The sequence below is a fragment of the Nicotiana sylvestris genome, chromosome 5 (genome assembly GCF_000393655.2).
Source record: "Nicotiana sylvestris chromosome 5, ASM39365v2, whole genome shotgun sequence".
NCBI lineage: Eukaryota > Viridiplantae > Streptophyta > Magnoliopsida > Solanales > Solanaceae > Nicotiana > Nicotiana sylvestris.
This window is the reverse complement of record NC_091061.1, coordinates 14,432,342-14,452,848: the sequence shown is the minus strand read 5'-3', so window position 1 is coordinate 14,452,848 and position 20,507 is coordinate 14,432,342. Positions and strand designations below refer to the sequence as shown.

At 41.7% G+C, this 20,507-nt stretch overlaps 1 protein-coding gene across 1 annotated transcript; it reads left to right on the top strand.

The window, feature by feature from the left end:
• The first annotated feature begins 2,973 nt into the window (after positions 1-2,973).
• On the top strand, positions 2,974-3,390 carry LOC138868290 (uncharacterized). The gene has a single exon (XM_070145834.1). The coding sequence runs from the start codon at positions 2,974-2,976 to the stop codon at positions 3,388-3,390; it is 417 nt and encodes a 138-aa protein (XP_070001935.1).
• The last annotated feature ends 17,117 nt before the right edge of the window (positions 3,391-20,507 follow it).

Here is a 20,507-nt window from a genome sequence, read left to right as displayed (position 1 = left end):
ACGACTGTGACTTGCAACGAGACAGTGTGACAAACGGACATAGATTCAGAAGAGGACGAAATACCAGAAGAGATTGTTAGGGAGGTCAAGAATTTCGAGAACAGGCCTAAGTCTAACTTTGACGAAACTGAGGTCATTAATTTGGGGAATGCAGAAAATGTCAAGGAAACACGTATCAGCGTACACTTGTCACCATCAGAAAAGGAAGAATACACAGAGTTTTTGAAAGAATATGAGGATATATTTGCTTGGTCGTATGATGATATGACCGGTCTCAGCACATCCATCATGGCTCACAAGCTGCCGACAGATCCGGCGTGACAACCGGTCAAACAGAAACTCAGAAAATTCAAGCCAGACATGAGTTTGAAAATCAAAGAAGAGGTCACCAAGAAAGTCAAAGTCAGGGTTCTCAGAGTAGTGGAGTATCCAACATGGTTAGCCAACGTTGTGCCGGTACCAAAGAAGGATGGGAAGGTTAGAGTCTGTGTCGACTACCGGGATCTCAACCGGGCCAGTCCTAAAGACGATTTCCCTTTACCAAATATACACATACTGATTGATAACTGTGCCAAACATGAGCTCCAGTCATTCATAGATTGTTTTTCTGGATACCACCATATATGGATGGATGAAGAAGATACAGAGAAAACAACATTCATCACGCCGTGGGGAATGTACTGTTACAGAATGATGCCATTCGGTTTAAAGAATGCTGGTGCTACCTACATGAGAGCCATGACCACAATCTTTCATGATATGATACATAAAGAAATCGAGGTGTATGTGGACGACATCATCATTAAATCCAAGAAAGTTGCAGATCACATGGGAGATTTGAGAAAAGTCTTCAACAGACTGAGGAGATATAACTTAAAATTGAATCCCGCCAAGTGTGCGTTCGGGATCCCAGCCAGAAAGTTATTGGGTTTCGTTGTGAGTCGCCGGGGAATAAAATTGGACCCGTCAAAGGTCAAAGCCATTCAAGAGTTGCCACCACCAAAGGACAAGAAAGATGTAATGAGTTTTCTGGGAAGGCTCAACTATATCAGCCGATTCATAGCTCAGTCCACTGTCATTTGTGAACCCATCTTCAAGATGCTAAAGAAGGATGCCGCCACTAAATGGACTGATGATTATCAAAATGCCTTCGACAGAATCAAGGAATACTTGTCGACACTGCCAGTCTTGGTTCCACCCGAGCCAGTGAGACCCCTATTGCTTTATCTTGTAGTGTTGGATGGGGCATTTGGTTGTGTTTTGGGACAACATGACGAGATGGGAAGAAAGGAGCAAGACATCTATTACCTCAGCAAGAGGTTTAACCCCGTACGAGGCTCGGTATTCCTTATTAGAGCGCACCTGTTGCGCCCTAACCTGGGTGGCTCAGAAATTGAGACACTATTTCTTTGCTTACACCACTTATCTCATATCTAGGATGGATCCATTGAAGTATATCTTTCAGAAGCCCATGCCTACCGGTAAGCTCGCCAAGTGGCAGATACTGTTAAGTGAATTTGACATCGTTCAGTCAAAGGACAAGCCTTGGCAGATCTCCTCGCCGATAATCCTGTAAGAGGAGAATACGAACCTCTAAAGACGTATTTTCCTGATGAGCAGATAGCCTTCATAGGAGAAGACATTGTAGAATCCTATGACGGCTGGAGGATGTTTTTTGACGGAGCCACAAATTTCAAAGGAGTTGGCATATGAGCAGTCCTGGTATCAGAAACCGGTCAGCATTACCTGGTATCTGCCAAGCTCAGGTTCCCGTGCACCAACAACATGGCCGAATATGAAGCCTGCATTCTAGGGATTAAACTGGCCATTGATATGAACGTTTAGGAGTTACTAGTAATCGGAGACTCGGACCTACTTATACATCAAGTTCGAGAAGAATGGGCAACCAAGAATCCCAAGATACTCCCTTATCTGCATCACATTCATGAATTGAGAAAGAGGTTCAGGAAGACGGAATTCCAGCATATTCCCAGGGTACAGAATGAGTTCGCCGATGCACTGGCCACTTTGTCATCTATGATTCAGCATCCAAATACAAACTTTATTGACCCCATCCAGGTCAAGATTCACGACCAACCAGCTTATTGTGCTCACATCGAAGAAGAAGACGACAGGAAACCTTGGTTCCACGATATCAGAAAATACCTGACAACAGGAGAGTACCCAGAGCTTGCCAATGCTACTCAGAAACGGACACTTCGGAGATTATCCAACAACTTCTTTCACAGCGGGGGAATCATGTATAGGAGGAATCCCGATATGGGATTATTAAGATGTGTCGAGGCAAGAGAAGCAACCAAACTATTGGAGGAAGTGCACGCAGGGACCTGTGGACCGCATATGAATGGTTTCGTCTTGGCAAAAAAGATACTCCGAGTAGGATATTTTTGGATGACTATGGAATCAGACTACATACAGTACGTCCGGAGATGCCACCGTTGTCAAATACATGCAGATATGATAAAGGTACTTCCAAACGAGCTTACTGCAACAAGCTCACCATGGTCGTTCGCCGCTTGGGGAATGGATGTCGTTGGAACAATTGAACCAGCCGCGTCAAATGGGCATAGGTTCATCCTAGTGGCAATTAATTACTTTACCAAATGGGTTAAAGCAGCATCATACAAGGCAGTCACCAAGAAAGTAGTAGTAGATTTTGTCTGAGATCGTATGGTTTGTCGGTTTGGGGTTCCGGAATCAATCATCACCGACAACGGCTCTAATCTCAACAGTGGCCTGATAAAGGCAATGTGCGAAACATTCAAGATTAAACACAAGAACTCTACGGCTTACAGACCTCAAATGAATGGGGCTATAGAAGCAGCCAATAAGAACATCAAGAAGATACTAAGGAAGATGATCGAAAAGCACAAATAGTGGAATGAGAAGTTGTCATTTACCTTATTGGGTTACCGTACCACGGTACGCACATCAACCGGGGCCACTCCCTACATGCTGGTTTATGGTACAGAGGCGGTCATTCCCACCGAGGTAGAAATTCCCTCTTTAATGGGCATACAAGAAGCAGAATTAGATGATGCAGAATGGGTCAAGAGTCGTTACGAGCAATTAGCCCTCACAGACGGAAAAAGAATGAATTTTGTCTGTCATGGTCAATTATATCAGAACAGAATGTCCAGAGCCTTCAACAAGAGAGTCAATCCAAGGAAGTTCGCGCCAGGGCAGTTAGTATTGAAGAAGATACTTCTGCATCAAGATGAAGCCAAAGGGAAATTCTCTCCCAATTGGCAGGGTCAGTATATGGTGCATCGGGTTCTAATAGGAGGAGCCCTTATTCTCGCAGAAATGGACGGAGAAGTCTGGCCGAAGCCTATCAACGCAGACGCAGTGAAGAGATACTACATTTGATCATATGCTTTCTTTCATGATGTAATTCGAACTACGCTTGACCTAATTCCTGTTTGAGGGGGGATACGTAGGCAGCCCTATGGGTTCGATCACACTTTAATAAAAATCCCATTTTTCCCCGCTATTGGAACTGGGGCAGAATTTTGAGGAGGACCCTCAAAATTTCGAAGTCAGTTTGTCAGTTTTCGCATCAGCACCAACCTAGTAAATTGGGGCAAAATTTTGAGGAGGACCCTCAAAATTCTGGAGCCAATCCGCGTTCGATCGTGCAGCACAGCCGTCAATAGCCCCAACCAAGTAAACTGGGGCAGAATTTTAAGGAGGACTCTCAAAATTCTGGAGCAAGCAAGGTTGTCGTGTCTCGAACCACGTTGCAGTTGTTGGTTCATCCCAAAATAAAATTATTCTTTTTACCTATATATACATGCACTTGCCTTATATTCACTAAGTCATGCATGAATATCATTTGGATCGCATCGTTTAGAAACGCTACCCCAATGATACGCAATAGCAAGAGCCGGAGGATACGAACTAACCTTCCCCCCTATAAAACTCACAATCTGGATATAGGAATTCAGGCAACGAATCAAAGTATATTTGCTCTTCAGAATCAAAAACCATCCAGAGGATCACTATCCGCACTCGACACTCCCCAGCAGTCTTAATATCGCAAACTGCCTACCAGAATTCAGGCCGCAAAAGCAAAACGCAACCACTCTTCAGAGTCGAGACTCTCAAAGCAATCACTCATTTCACAAAAGTCTACTATCTACACCCAGAATTCCCCAGCAGTCATGATAGCGCAATCATCTATCAGCTAAGAGAACTTACTACTGTTCTTTTCTTTACATTTCTGCATTGCATAAGGCTATTTTCTGCCTTTCGAGACTAAGCTCTGTCTCCATCTGCATTTTCTGCATAAGGCTATTCTCTGTTTTTCGAGGTTAAGCTTTACCTCCATATTGTATAAGGCTATCTACCTGCCTTCCGAGACTAAGCTCTGTCTCCATTTGCATTTCTGCATAAGGCTACTCTCTGCCTTCCGAGGTTAAGCTCTACCTCCATCCTTCATAAGGCTATCTATATGCCTTCCGAGACTAAGCTTTGTCTCCATTTGCATTTCTGCATAAGGCTACTCTCTGCCTTCCGAGGTTAAGCCCTACCTCCATCCTGCATAAGGCTATCTATCTGCGTTCCGAGACTAAGCTCTGTCTCCATCCGCATTTTGCATAAGGCTACTCTCTGCCTTTCGAGGTTAAGCTCTACCTCCATATTGCATAAGGCTATCTATCTGCCTTTCAAGACTAAGCCCTGTCTCCATCCTGCATGGCTAAAATATCGCCACTTTATTTAGATTCTCGCTTCGGCTTAAATATCGCCACCTACATTCAAATTCACACCTTGGCTCGCCACTCTTTGCATTCATTCGGGTGAAAGATTGCCACCTTCTCATGGGCTGAAAAATCGACAACTTATTCAAAGGCGTCATAGTTCGAAGGCACCATCTGCATAGCCCGAGAACATCATTTCATGGCCTGCGAATCTTTATTTTATGCGCTTCATGGCCCAAGACATCATAGTCTGAGGACGTCATCCTAACCATCCAAAGACAGCATTCATGGTCCAATGGGAACTTGCATCACGTTTAAATTATACAAATATATACGCACATCATGCATTTGCAGGTATTTCAGCTGGCTCACGGCCGTCTCAGCAGGAGCGATCCCGCTCCAGTTCTCCGCAGTTCGTCCGATTCCAAGCACCCTCTCATACTTAACCATTGTGTGTGTCTTTTCGAATCTCCATTGACACATTCCGTTAATAGTTCCCGAACTACATAAGGCCTGATTCCTGTAAAACCAGGGATATGTAGGCATCTCAGAAACCAGAGCACGGTCAAAATTCTTTTACAATCGTCGTTTCCGGTCAAAATGGGCCATCTTTTCTTTACCCGACAACTCTTTCATCCTCCTCGGGGTAAAGAGGGGCAGCTGTCGATACCTAATTTTTCCCTATATATTTTTATACTCAAAATACTTTCAAAATAGCATATGTATGAATATACAAGCACGCCCAAAGGCTTTGGTATTTTTTCTCAGATTTTTAAAGATTTTTAAAACCAATTTATGGCCTATTTTGCACTATAAAAACCAATAATTATTTCCAAAATTTGTCATTTTGGCGAATAATTTATTTTATTCTCACATTTACACAAAATATAATTTACATGATTTTTACATAATTTTACAAGTCCATTTGGTATTTTTAAACTAAAATTGCATGAAATTGCAATTTTAGCCTATTTCTCGATTTAATAGCATTCGTAATCACAAAATCATTTCTAATATTTTTAAATTAATACTTATGCATTGCTTATTAAATCAGTATTTTTAATTTGATTTTAAACACTATTTACTATTTTTATAAAATCAAAACGGGGCAAATGGGCTATTTAAATTGCAGCCCCTTTTTATTTCAATTGTAGCCCAAATTGCACCCTCAATTTCAACCCCAATCCAACCCAATTTCATTAATTACCCGACCCAGACCTATGGAACTAACCCGCCCGGATTCCCTCTTTAATCGTGGCTGTTGATTATTTCAATCAACGGCCCTCATTTCCCCTTCCTTAATTAAACCAACAACCCCCCAACCCTAAATCATTTACACAAATAAGCCACCCTTGTATCCCCTAGTCTCTCAAAACGCTCTCAACCACCCTCTGAAACCCTAGCTTTCTCCGCTGATCTCCGACCTCGTTCTACAGAAAATCATGGCTTCCCAGGCCCTGTGTAACATATATCTACCCCCACTCACCCTTATCCTCCTTTTGCATTGAAGATTCAAGGTCTGACCTTGAAGACCCCGGCTGAAAAGCTCTCCGATTCAAGTTCTATGGCCATTTCTGGCTCATCTTCGGCGAATCCTAGCCCTATGAGTCCATCTCCGACTCAGGGCCAGCCTGTTCCAGGCCTTTCTCATTTTTCTAGGGTTTTCTCTGAAACCCTAAGCCTTCGAGGGTTTCTTTGTTTCTCTCTAAGATCTACTGTCGATCCGTGTTGTTTTCTAAGATTTTTAAGTGTTTCTCACATCTTTTCTGATATTTTGCTTTCAGAACTGTTCATCTTCTTAAAACTTAGGGTTTCTCCGATTTTTCTTTTTTATTTGCTCTACGGTGATTTCTTTTACTTTGCTGTAACTCCTGAGTGTTTCTACTATGATTTCTAGATCTTTTTTCTTTACCATGTTGTTTCTAGGGTTTTCGAGTGACTTCCTTACTGTATTTTTTTGCTTTCCTTATGCTTTCATGAATGTTTATGTTCTTTTTAAGTTAATGCTTGCCAGACTTTCTATGTATTCTTCTTTACTCTTGACTTGTGGAGGAAACCCTAGATTCCGTGGTTTCACACCACTTGTGTGCGATTGTCTGTTTCTTGCTTAAGTCTCAAAACCCTAATTTTTCTAAGTTCATCTCATGCTTCTGATTTTTTTCTTCTAAGCTCCGCAAAACCTTTTGATTTCAAGCATGGCTACATTTTTCTACTTTGATTGCATGACTACTCTGTTTATCCTAGCCTTGCATGTCTGAATTTGTGCATCTCTTTTATAGTCATATTTTCCCTTTCAAAATAACCCTAATTTTGGGGGTTGATTTCCTATGAATCTATTTTGATTCTCTATTTTTGACTGATTTGGACCTATTTTCTGAATGAATTCAATACTGAGCTCGAGTCCCTAATTCCTTGATTTACTATGTGATTAATGATTCTATTCTTGCCTTATTTGCTTAAAACTGTGTATCTTTCAAAATTTTATATGTATTTACCCTTTATTTTACGATTTATTCTTGATTCTTCTTTCCATAAATGAAACTCTGTTTTATTACCATAAGTACGATTCATTAATTAAAGGGAGTCCTTTCCCTAATTGATTATGACTTGATACTAAGTTATTTTCTTGTCTTACTTACTGCTTACTTTCAAACTATAAAAAAAACCACCCCTTTTATTTCAAAGAGATGAACAATTGCAAGTTCACACTGACTAAACTCTTTTTTCTCTTCTCTGCTACTTGTTCTGTTGCTTGGGTTTAGCCAGCTGAAAGCCAAGGCTAAACTATAGGATTCTATCTGTCCTACTTGCTTTACTGTTTGAGTTTGCAACTGGTATGTCCATGATTTAAATAACATCTCCAAACTACGTGTTTATTTACCCTTTTCATATGTCTGTTTATGTTCGACTTTCTTACATTATGCAGTTAAACTTCAGCATGTTACATCCCTACCCCATATTCCCATGTCTTTGATTCTCTTATGCTTGTATAAGTACTTTCCTGTATATCCCTTTCCCCAAGTCCCCGTGGCTTAACTCTGTTTGTTGGTACAAATGTTTTCATATCAATCCCTTTCCCTGACCCCTTTGTGTGTGAGTATTGTTTTAGACTAGGGTGACACTCTATTGCCATCCCTAGTTTAGAACCAGGTTGCTCTAAACCTATACTCAAATCAATCCCATTCCCTTAACCCCTGTTATGCGTTGAGCTTGACTCAAGTCTGGTGGTGTCCTAATCACCATACAGGCCTAAGTCTGACTTTCTAAAGTCTACTCTCTTATTTGCTTGAACCAAGTAAAGGATTAGCGGTGTGCCAGTCCCATCCATGGCTAGGTATGACCATCCTTTTCTTTGGTCTCTTTTAATCCCCTCACTTTTACACTTATTCTTAGTTCTTTAAGTCCTACACCCTATGGTAAGCCATGCTTAGGGACCCTAGAGTTCCCTCTGAACTTGGATGCCTAAGGGCTGGTAATTCCACACATTGCACTATTCTACTCAATCTTTAGGGTGTAAGCATTACCTGGGCTTCCTGAAAGTCCTTGAAACTTTGAAACACTCTAAGAGAAGGCCTTGGAATCTGGAGCCCGGATTTGGTAAAATACATGTGTTGGACATTAAGGTTGCTTTGGGCTTCCTCGGGTCCGTTTCAGTTTTGATGTATTTATTTTTTCAGTCTTTCCCTTCCACTTTTGTAATAACTTTGTAAAAAACTTGGGGAATATTAGTAAAAGGGTGTGGGAGGGGTTTACGTTGTTTGCATCAGTCAATGGGTAGAAATCATGCCTATAGGACTTCGATATTGCAAATCATCTAGGAATCATGCCTATAGGACCTTAACATTGCAAATCACTTAGAAACCATGCCTATATGGTTTAATATTGCATACCATTCAGAAATCATGCCTATAGGATTTTGTATGGCAAGCATGATAGAAATCATGTCTATAGAAACTTCATATGCGTTAGACAAACTGTAGGATAATTACGCTTATCTTTTACCAATACTTTAACAACCCCCTTTAAAAATCGAAACGTAGATGTTATGCCTATAGTATTAATCACAACTCGCTTGATCCGTTTAAGTAACAACAGTCTGTCAATTGGTTCTTGACGTTTTTTAAGTAATGTTCTCAACAAAATTCTTTTGTAAACCATGTGTGCTCTCAGACTCTACAAATCTGCATTCTTTTCCATGAACAGTTTGTCTTAAATAGTTCAGCCTAAGCATTTTAATCAGTCCTTGAAACTGCCTTTAAAACATTCTGCAACCAAATCCTTTTCTCAAAAATACTTCTGCCTTCAAAATTCTTGCATAACTCTTTTGCTTTTTCACTCAAACAGTTTGATGCTTTCGAAATCTGTACTTTCCTCTAAAATTCTTCTGCATCTGATTACCTTTTTTGAAATCAGTAGTTTCTAAATCATTCGCCTAAAATACTTTGACTTCTAACAAACCGGACCCGAGGGGCTCAAAGTAGACTTATTATCCAACTCTATGTGTTAAACTAATCTGTCCACTGTCAGTTTTAATCTTAAGACCAAATCAGTAATTGCAAGTCATGCTAAACTAATTGTTGTATGGCTTAAGGGGTTTTATGTGCAACCTTTGTATGTTTGTTTTACTCCCCTTATGTGCTATTTGTTTTTCGATTGACGCCTTAGCATTTTTACCTTTAAACTCCATATATGCCCTCACCCCCTTCTCTCCTTTTAGGATTAGAAGTCCAAATACCCCGGGACTAATAGGTCGGGACGGGTATTAGCATGCAATAAGCAAACGAGACTAATCGCGTTTAATACCTTGACGGGGTGGGAAGGGTAGAATATGGAGATGATGACCGATGCGCTAATATCATGTGCGACCCTCTTCTGAGGAGTGATTACTGGATATTGCATTGAAGTGATCCATATTATATTTAAACCTAGGACCCCTTTTCTCCTTCTTTAGATATTGATGTTTTCTTAAATTAATGTTTTCTTCAACTAAGCTTTCTCCTTTCAAAATCACTTGTGTCTTTCTTCTTTCAAAATTTTTCAATGTGTTATGTGCAAACTTTGCTTATTTATTCCTACTCTTCTTAAAGTCATAATTAAGCATGGCCAGGAACCACACTAGTGGATCTTGAGGGGTGCCTAACACCTTCCCCTCGAGATAATCTCAAGCCCTTACCCACCAGAGAGTAGGGTAAGGGCTCAAAATAACCTTGAGCGGTCCACAATGGTGGGTCCCGGCTGAACTTAAATAATGTAAATTCGTCCTTTTACAAGTAAAAAATTTCGACACATATTCTCAAATAAAGGTATGTTTTCACATTCTAAACACATGTATGATTCAGGTAATGGAAGCAAGGGAGAGGTTTGAACAATTTACATATATATATATATATATATATATATATATATATATATATATATATATACATAAAGAAAAGGAAGTTCATTTAAAACACATGAGAATTGGGAAAGAGGGGTCCTACGTTGGTTAGCCTATATGATCATATCCACACAATGCCCGCTAATCACTTCTCAATGAGCTGATACATGTGACATTAGCGCGTAGTCATCATATCCTTACTACCCAATTCCCTTTCCTTGGTCATAGCCTAAAGCGTTCGAGCAATCTTGAATGATATCCTATGCGTGCACTGCTCGTCCCTTCCTTATGGCCCTGGAGGTATTTAGGCCCTCTAATTTAGGTAGTTCCAGACCATCATAAGGTACTTAAAGGAGAAAAATCTAGGCGTCAACCAAAAAATAATTAGGACTGCATTAAAGAGAGAACAATTAAAGGCTCACATTTTTCCTCTACAAACAGAACAAGTAAGTGCACGTCTCAAACAACAGTGTTCAGATATTTAAGAGGAACTCTAGAACAGGATATCTAGGAGAGCAGTGAATATGTAGTATTGAGTTAGTACCACAGTGTAAAAGAACTTAATCCATTTGCCTACTGATTCTTTTTAAACGTATTGAAACATGAGCAGTTACAAATACAAGGTGTAGTTTTACAATTGCAGAATTTTAGTCGCCCTACAGGCTTTCCTAGGCATATAATAGTGATGTCCTATAAGCATGGTATCTAATCATTAATCAGGAATGCAATGAGACAGTAAATAATTTTAAATGGGTAATTTGGATCCTATAGGCATGCTCTTTAGTAATATTAATTAATGATGTGCTAAAAACTTATTAAAGAAACAAATAGATTAGTTAATTAAACCGATTCAGAATCTACAAACATGAGTTAAAAGTTAAACCGATTTTAGGTCTAACTAAACTAGTTTTAGATCCTATAGGCATGATTTCTAATTAAACATAAGGTGAAGCAAGCAGAACTTATTTGACCAAAGCGAAATCCCTATAGGCATGATTTCTATTAAAGCTGATTTTAAATCCTATAGGCATGATTTCTATTAAAGCTGATTTTAAATCCTATTGGCATGATTTCTAAGGAGATTGAATTTGAATACATGCTGTAATGGAAACTGAACCTCACTTACTTTACACCTTATAGGCATGATATCTAATTATATAAAATGGAGCAGGTAGAGTTCATTTCAACCAAGAATCCTATAGGCAGGTTGTCTAACACAGCACATGTAAATCAAAATAAATCCTATAGGCATGTTATCTACCCAACTTTACCCACAATATACAACTACCCTCCATTTTCACTAGTCAACCCAATATTTGTTTACAATTAATTATTACAGACCAAGAATTGAATGGATTACATAATCATAAATATAAATTAATATATAGGGAGTCTGAAGTAGGACCAAAGTAATTTCCAAGCCTTTAGTAGTCTCAAGTACTCAAAGTTCCTTAGCCAATCTCATGTCTAGGTGTTTCAGAGTTTCTTAAGGACCTCAAGGATCCCGGGCAGTGCTCACACCCAGGCCTTTCTCAAATAAGAATTGATTTATGTGTAGTGTGGAAGTGTCAGCCCTGATATGCCAGAGTTCAAAGAGATCTTAGGGACCTCTAAGCAATACACATACCAAAGGGGCAGGACTTAATGAAGTAAGAGTAAGTCGGACTGCATAATTTTTAATAATGTAGAGAAGGGTCTTAGAAGTGAGAAGATTTTTTGAAACCAGTACTAGTTTGAGGAAAACAGTAGTTGGGAAAGCATGAAAAAGAACATCTTGAAATCAGAATATCAGTCGTAGAACAACTTCAGAAAACACTTTAGCAACAGACTTCACATAAGGAGAAAGGGGTAGGGGACACTAGAATGCACCTTAGTGATAACAAACAAATACACAGATTCCTCAAGAGGTTGTGGAATTGACAAGTTAGTTACAACGATATGTTGAGAACACGTAGGTCTTAGACATGACCAATACACACAACTAGAGTACCTTTGAAAGGGCTAAATGTCTTAACAGGATTTCATTAGTGAAGTAGAGTAGGTAAGACTTAGGTGAACAAACTAGACAAGCACTTCATGAAGCATTCAAAGTTTTAGAAATACTAATTACATACAGAATAAGAAGAATTTAGACATGCTGGGTGAGACAGTAAACAAACAATGCAGCTTGGACATACTAGTGAACAAATAGGATTCATGCAATTATCTAAAGCAGGATTAGGCATGCTAAACAGTATACTAGTTATAGCATTTAGCAAAACAAACTTAAACATGCTAAGTGATACACTAATTATACAGTGTAATCTAAACATGCTGGTTACACATTGAGCATATGACAGTAGATTAGCAAATAGAACTGGAAATAACAACTAATGAACTGCAGCAACAAAGAAAACACATAGTTTTGGAATGTGAATTGAATCAGGACATACTAGTCAAGGAGGGAATACAGAGTATAGAGTAGAGATGGTGCAAATAGCCAGCCTTGGCTTACAACCGGTTGGATTAGTGAAAATTGCAAGTAACAGAAGAGAATAGAGAGTTTTTGAGAATGTAAGAGTGTGGAGGAACTAGTGTTCGTGTCTAGAGGTTAAAATAAAGGGAGTTTATATAGTAGCTCAAGAGTAGAGCAAATAAGGTAAAGCAATCAACAATCAGTAATTAAGGAATTTCATAATCAATTACACGAAGGTTCAGTATAGTTTCCTCCCTTAATTAAGGATAATCAACCAACGGTAATGACATGAACTAATTAAGGCAACATGTTCAATCAGACCGAGTAAAGAAGTAAGAATCAGAGATCTTATTAAGGAAAGAAGTTGAATTTAAAACAAAGAACTTCAGAATAGAGAGTCAAGGGTTTAATTAAGGAAAGAATCATGCAAAGAGTCAGCAAGTATCGCAGATAATTTTCAAATAAGGCAAGAAAGGAACAATCAGGAAACAGATTGATAAATCAGGAATTCAAATCAACACTGATTAAAGGGTGAAAATATAGGTTTATCATGAATAGGCAAAAATGACTATAGACACATAGAATCAGTAAGGAATCGAACCAAGAACCCTAGTAGAGGCATATTAGGATAAAAATCACAAGACATCTAATTAGGCTAAAGAAAAATCATAGGAACCAAAGCATAAGACAAAGTCGGTACACAAGTAACTCAGAATCCAAACAAAATGTTGAAAAATAGTTTTTAGCATAAACGAGTTAGGGTTAGAGCATCATATAAAATCGGTTAAAACACATGACAAATAGAAGATTAAACACTCAAACTTAACAAATGTTTTGAAAAACATTTTTAGGAAATCCTAGTTTAGAAACAATGGAAAACCATTCAAAAATCAGAAGGTTCTTGTAAAAATCAGAAGGTTCTTGTAAAACTCATACAAAATAGGTTCGATCTATCTCAGATCTTACATAGATATGAGAAGTTCAAAGGACAAAAATTAGGGTTTCGAGAAGAACAACACAGAGGTGAAGAAGCAAGCTTAGAAATCCATAGATCTAAGGCGATATAGGAAGATCTTACTCAAAATCGAACCGGAACAACCTGAAATAGGCAAGAAAAGACCAAAGGCGTAAGCAGACTAACCCTGGTCCCTTGAAGAGCCTAGAGATGGTGATACCAGTACAAAAGAGGCCATTAGAGGCCTGGGGTGGTGAGAAATCACCATGGATGGCCATAGATGAGTGACGACGAGGGTGAATTAGGGTTAGGTTTTGAGAGCATTGGAGGGGAAAGGGGTTTTAGGGCGGCTGTTTGGGTGAGAATGGCCGGGTTTAGGGGTCATTTGGAACTAAAAAAAAATTTAAGGGGCAATAGTGGCCATTGATCTATGTGATCAACGGCCAAGATTGATAGGATTTGAGGCTGGGTTGGGTGTTATAGATTTGGGCTGGGTAAGTTTTGGGCCCGATTGGGATTGAGGGGTAAGTTTTGGGCCCGCTTTCCTCTTCTTCATCTTCGCCCTTGGAGATATTTCTCCGTGGGATTGAGCTGGGAACCTAGAAGAAGTGACGATGGAAGGTATCACTGCCGAGGGTACATGCTCGATGGGGCGTTGCTCGGAGATGCTGCTACTGGATATGAACCTTCAATAGTAAACTTGGTTCCAGGCTTTTACTACATATGTATCTTCTCGTTTCTTTGTTTCTATGTAAGGACCCCTCGTGGGCTTTTGTAATTGAATATTCATGAATACAAAGATATTTCCTCAAGTTTTATGTTTGATGCTTGACATATTCTGTTGCGTTTGTGGAGACTCTATGTGCACAACTCTGTTTATTGTTGCTAATACCGAACCCAGATGCAAGTGTTCCTTCCGGCCTTTGGCTGATAAAAATGTCTTCCCGATGGATCTTTTTCCATTCCTCAGGCCAAACTTGATTGATCCGATAACCTCGGGACGTTGGGACCCCTACTTTGAGTCGAAAAGAAGTAGGTTTTGACCCCCTAAACTCAGACTCAGGTTTTAGACCTTCGAGAACAGTCCCCGAGTGAGGGTTGATCCGAGGCATTTGGAGACTTGTCTTTACCTTAATGTATGAATTCTTAAGGAATTGTAGATAGGTCCCGGATGAGGGACTGCCCGGTTCAGGACGATATCTGTAATGTTATTCAAGGCTTCTTGGAGCTTAACATATTTTGGATGGAGATCCTCGAGGTCGGATATTGCCTCGGGGCTGGCGATAACATCGTTGGCCTTTTAAATCCTAGCTCTTTTTTTCTGATGGAGGTCCTCGAGGTCGGGTACCACCTCGGGACTAGAGAAGGTGTTATTGGTTTCCTGGAGCCTAACCTTATTCTGATGGAGGTCCTCAAGGCCGGGTACCACCTCGGGATTGGAGAAGGTGTTATTGGCTTCTTGGAGCCTGACCTTATTCTGATGGAGGTCCTCGAGGTCGGGTACCACCTCGGGACTAGAGAATGTGTTATTGGCTTCTTAGAGCCTGACCTTGTTCTGATGGAGGTCCTCGAGGTCAGCAACCACCTCAGGATTGGAGAAGGTGTTATTGGCTTCTTGGAGCCTGACCTTTTTCTGATGGAGGTCCTCGAGGTCGGGTACCACCTCGGGACTGGCAAAGGCGGCATCGGTTAGTGGTTTTAACCGGCTTTGAGGCAGGTGAATCATTACCGTTTTTTCTATATATAAAAAGGGTTGTTTCTGCCTTTTCGGGGGTTCCACCATTTTAAGCAATTTCCCTTCCTTTTCTGCGCCATCCTTTCGGCACTTCAGCACTAACGCATCTACACATACTCCTGCTTTTTAGTTCTCTAATTTCATCACCGGCACGGCCGATATGTCAAGGCTTGTTTGACAGGGAGAGGATAGCTCCGCCTCTAGTCTTCAGGATCAATGAGAGTACGCCTTGAAGACCACTTCATTGATAGGGGAAAAGCATCTTGAGTTAGTGAAAAAATACTGTGGATGGGGGGAGAAATTGATGTTACAGGCATTTTCCCCTGGTGAGGGCATCACAAACCATGCCGATGGGTTTTTGAATGTGTACACGTATCCTTTCACATTGGGCACCCTGGATAGGGTTCTGCTCAACTTCTACTTAGCGTATCGGGTTGCCTTGCGCAGGTCCATCTGTTGTTTTGGCGAACGGTGTTGATGGTGAGATTTTTCATGGAGAAGGCGGGGCTTGAATTTTTGCTCAATCATATTATTAGGCTGTACCGGCCCTTTCACCATCGAGGTCTGCTAACCTTGTGATGTCGATCGACCACGCCCTTTGTTATTAATGACGAGGAAGGTAGAGGTTGGGGATGGATGAGTCATTTCATCTGAGTGTGGACCGCTGACATTATTACCGTAGAGCTCATGCCATTCCCTAAGGAATAGAATTATACACATAAGTGGTGCATTTCATGCTTCCTCAAATTTTCCTATAGCGAGAACTTATTTCGTAACTGTACCTTCCATTCTTCCTCTGCAGTGGTTTCATGGGCACCAAGTGACATTCTTGCTCTGACACATTGGGTCCGAAAATTGGCAGTCCGCTCGACCTGTGATGAGCGCAAGCGGAAAGCTTTTCCCAGGGGCAGATGTGAAGCAAAATACCATGGTGAGTGTTGTGCTATTCTTTCATGTCCCTTATTTTATGTGGAGAAGCATATCCCCTTTACGCGTATTAGTCTTGTTGTTGCAGGCACTGGGGATTCCCTCGAGGCGAGGTCGTGCTCCTTCGAAGAGGGGGAAGGGTTGCTAATTCCCGGGCTGAAGAACGGGAATAATGAACGAGAGGTGCTTTCACAGGGGGATGGAATTCATAGTAAGGCGGAGTGGGATCGGGGCTTCAAAGCGGAAACATCATCCGAGCTTGTCACATCTGCAGCTTCTGGTTTTGGAAAGAGGGGTTCTCCATTGCTGTCACCTTCTTTTCCCACAGATAGTACTTCGGGAGACACTAGAAACTCTGGGTTGCATATACCGAGCGACCGAGCTTTAACCGAAGTTGGCTCTTTCAGGGCCATAGGGACTAGATTGGCAGGCGTGCGCTAGGCCTTCGAGGAAGCCCAACGACTTCACTTTACGGTGAGTTTCAGCACAAGCCTTTTGAGTTTTGCGCCTTCCCTTCCTTATTAGATTTCTTTTGAAGGCATTTGACAAGCTTAAGTCTGGGCTGCTTCGTTGTGAAGCCAGGCTACAGAAAGCTCTGGATGAGGAAAGGTTCCTTAGGCTCCTTTATGATGAAAAAGAAGTCGAGTTGGTACATTTGCACTATGAGGTGGGCTAGAGCTTGAATTACGAGAACCACCAGAAGGAGCAAGTAGTTTTTCATCCTGGGTGAGCGTGCATTCTGCCTTCTAGTTCCAGAGGCTAATGCTTAGTTTGTTTAGTTGCAAGAAAAGACGGAGGCCTTGGAGCACCTTTGAGATGAAGTTGGTCGGGACAGGCGCGAGCATGATGAGCTAAAAGCCCAGACGGAGGCTCAGACTTTAGAGGGAAAGGATGCTCTTTCCAGAGTTCATGCTTTTGAACTTCAGCTTTTCCTAGATCGTGACAATGCTTTGGTTTAGACAGAAATGATTGCAAATCTCGAGTCCGAGCTCTCAAAAGTTAGGGCTGAGATCGTTGGTGCCCGGGCAGAAGCTGCAATGAGCCGGACTAAGGCTAACCCGGAGATGGTGATCAATTTAAAGGATGCTATTGATGCTCAAGCCGAGCTTAGAAGGATCCTCAACCGTGAAGGGAGGATTGAAGAATATGCTCTTTACAAGTCTCTAAGAAAGACCCTCGAGGAGATTCGCGATAGGGTTTTTGCCCTCTCGGATGAATTGGCGCTAGCCAGTGCGGACGAGCATGATGCTGGGTTACTTTTGCCTGATGGTGAAGAGAGCGAGGATGAGGCCGGCGGGCCATAACCCTTGGGGCATAAATTTTGCCACTTGTATGTAGCATTTTCAAAGTGTGTTTGTAGCTGGAGGTTGCATTTTTTTTCACGTATGAGTATGAAGGAAAACCTCACGGCTTTATTTCTCTTGTATATTTTTCTGTCTTGATTTCCACCAGGCGAGCTGGTTTTTACATTGGTAGGAATCTTTAGAGTCGTGATGTGGCCCCAGGGCTTACTAGACTGGCCCGTAGGCTCTCACGTACTTTCGCTCTCGGGCATATTTTAGGCCACCTGTTCTGGGCTCAGTCCTCTGGTCGAGCATCGACTCGGGCTTATTTGACTTTCGAATGGCTAAATTTTAAGTTGGCGATAGTGGCTATTACGCTTTTGGTCAATGCGACCTTGTGATGTAATCTGGCGATAAAAGCTCTTACGCTTTGGGCTGGTGCGGCCTTTCGATGTAAGCTGGCAACAATGGCTCTTACGCTTTGGGCCGGTGCGGCCTTTAGATGTAAGTTGACAACAATTTCTCTTACGATTTGCCCTTAGGCATATATAGTTAACTATTTTGGGTTTCTTCTCCTAATTGGGTTATGACTCGAGCTCGTTTTGACCCTCAAGTTTCCAGATTTTTAGGCTGGCGACAGTGGCTCTTATGCGCTTGGTCGATGCGACCTTTTGTGTATGAGGCCATAAGGCTCATTAAGCAAGCGCCTACGGCTCTTACGCGCTTGGTTGATGCGACCTTTTATATAGGCTTTATTTTCCTCCCATTAAGGGATTTTGAAGTGATTTTTGCATGGCTCGTCGTCGGTTCGGGGAGAACCTCGATTTTGAGAAACTTGCGGCGATGTTTGAGCAACTCGGGAGGTTTGGCTTGGAAGCTGAGTAGCTCGAAGCCTTGTGATTTGGAGCTTACATAGTTGAAGCTCATTTGCCTATGCCGAGAGTAGCATGTCTAACTGGTTCTTTCTGAAGTAGATTTAATGTAATGGCCTGTGATTTTGTAATGATAGTCGAGCATCCCCGAGTTGCATTAGTTTGGCTGGTACAGCCGTGTTGTGTCTTGGCCGGAGCTATTTTGGTCCCGAATGAGATAGTTTCAGCATCTATATTGAGGGTATGCCTTTTAAAGGGTCTACAAGTTCGATATATAGGCGAAACTTTGAGATCGGGTTTATGCCTTTAGTAAGGTCTTACAAATTTTTCATGCCTTTGAGGTCTTATAGTTTTCGGATGCTTGGTACAAGTATTGTTCATGCCTTGCTTGAGGTCTTACAGATGTGATCGCTACCTTATATAGGTCTTACAAGACTGAGTCTGCCCGCTCGGGGTCTTATGGCCTCGGAGTTTGACAAGTCAATGGAGGTGGCACTTGACGGCAGCCCCGAGTCGTCGAGAGTTTCTTGACTCGGGAGCCATTTTTTGCAGACTTTGCATTTCCACATCGAGGGCTTACGATTTTGGAGATCCCGACCCTTAGGTTGGGCGTTTTTTGAGATTTTAACGCCAGTCCCCGAGTATTCGGGGTACTTTCGGCGTTGGATATGTTTTGCAATTTTTGTGTTGCCTTATCTGAGGTCTTATGATTTTAGAGTCCCGACCCGAAGGCCGTTTAGGTGTTGAATTGTTGACGCCAGTCCCCGAGTGTTCGGGACATTTTCGGCGGAGGAGTTGTTTTTGTGAAGGTGTAGAGCCTCTTTTGGAGTGTGAGATGCTTTGATTAAAAATATTCTTCAATTATTTGGTGCAAGTGTACACGTTTTTGCCGTCAGGGGACCGGCTATACGGACGTGGTTTATTTGACCGTTTGGCCCAGTATATCATTTTCCTACGGGGACCCAACTCGGCGTCTCTTGACTTTTCCAAGTGGATGACCTTCGGGGTGGGATGCCCCCTGTGTTCGAGGTTGGTTGCAAAAGAAGCCTCGATCACTTGTTGAGTTTCCCTTACGTAGCATGCAGTTGTTTCCTCGTTAAAAACCTTTCTTGTAAAACCCTTCTGGGACAAAAACTCGGTCGAAGGAAAAGAGTGCAATGGACTCTTTAAAACCCTAAGGTCTTTGACCTAGGTTAATGCTCTGACTGCTAGGTTAATGCTCCGACTGCTTCGATCGGGCGCCTGCATAAGGGTTAGTCTAAAATATGAAATGAAAAGGGAGATGGCCATACCTTAGTGTGAGATGCACTGGCGATATTTTGAGGACCGATATGTCCTAATCACTCGAGAAGAGGATGCGGTACGGTCCTCCACTTTGCTTACTTGGGCTTAACAGAAGGTGTGGCTCTTTTGAGAACGGAGAAGTGAGTGTTGGTGCCACGTTGTGCATCGTTAACATTTCTTTTGCCGCATGTTGTTCCCCGTAGATGGTTTTAATCCCCTCCTTTGTTGGGAATTTCATTATTTGGTGTAGAGAGCCCTTATACAGTGTATCCACGACTGTCTGAATAGGGCGTTATATCTCATGTCTCCTTCGATGACATGGAATTTGGCATTTTGGGTCGTGCCGACCACGGTCACCGGGAGGGTGATTTCTCCTTTTGTTGCTTCACTTACCATGTTGAATTCGTTGAGGACTCGAGTGGCGGGCATGATTTGGTCAAGAAGTCCTAGCTGCTCTATCACCCTAGACCTAATAATGTTGGTCGAGCTACCTGGATCCACGAGTACACGTTTTATTTAGAAAGAATTTACAAGGAAAGAGATTACCAGTGCGTTATTGTACGATTGAAACAAGGTCTCGGTGTCCTTTTCGCTGAATGTGAGGGTGTCCTCGGGTATACAACCCCGGGTTCACTTTTCTCTAGTGATGGATATTTTTGTCTTTCTCATCATGGGTTCCTGTGGGGCGTCGATGCCTCCCAAGATCATGTGGATGACATGTTATGGCTCGTTTGTTTCATTCTTCCTGGCTGCCTCTCTTTCTCGGAACTAATTCCTGGCCCGGTCGCTAAGGAATTCTCCGAGGTGACCTTTATGAGTAGTCTGGCTACCTCTTCCCGGAGTTGGTGGCAATCCTCGGTCCTATGGTCATGCGTGTTGTGAAACTCGCACACTAAAT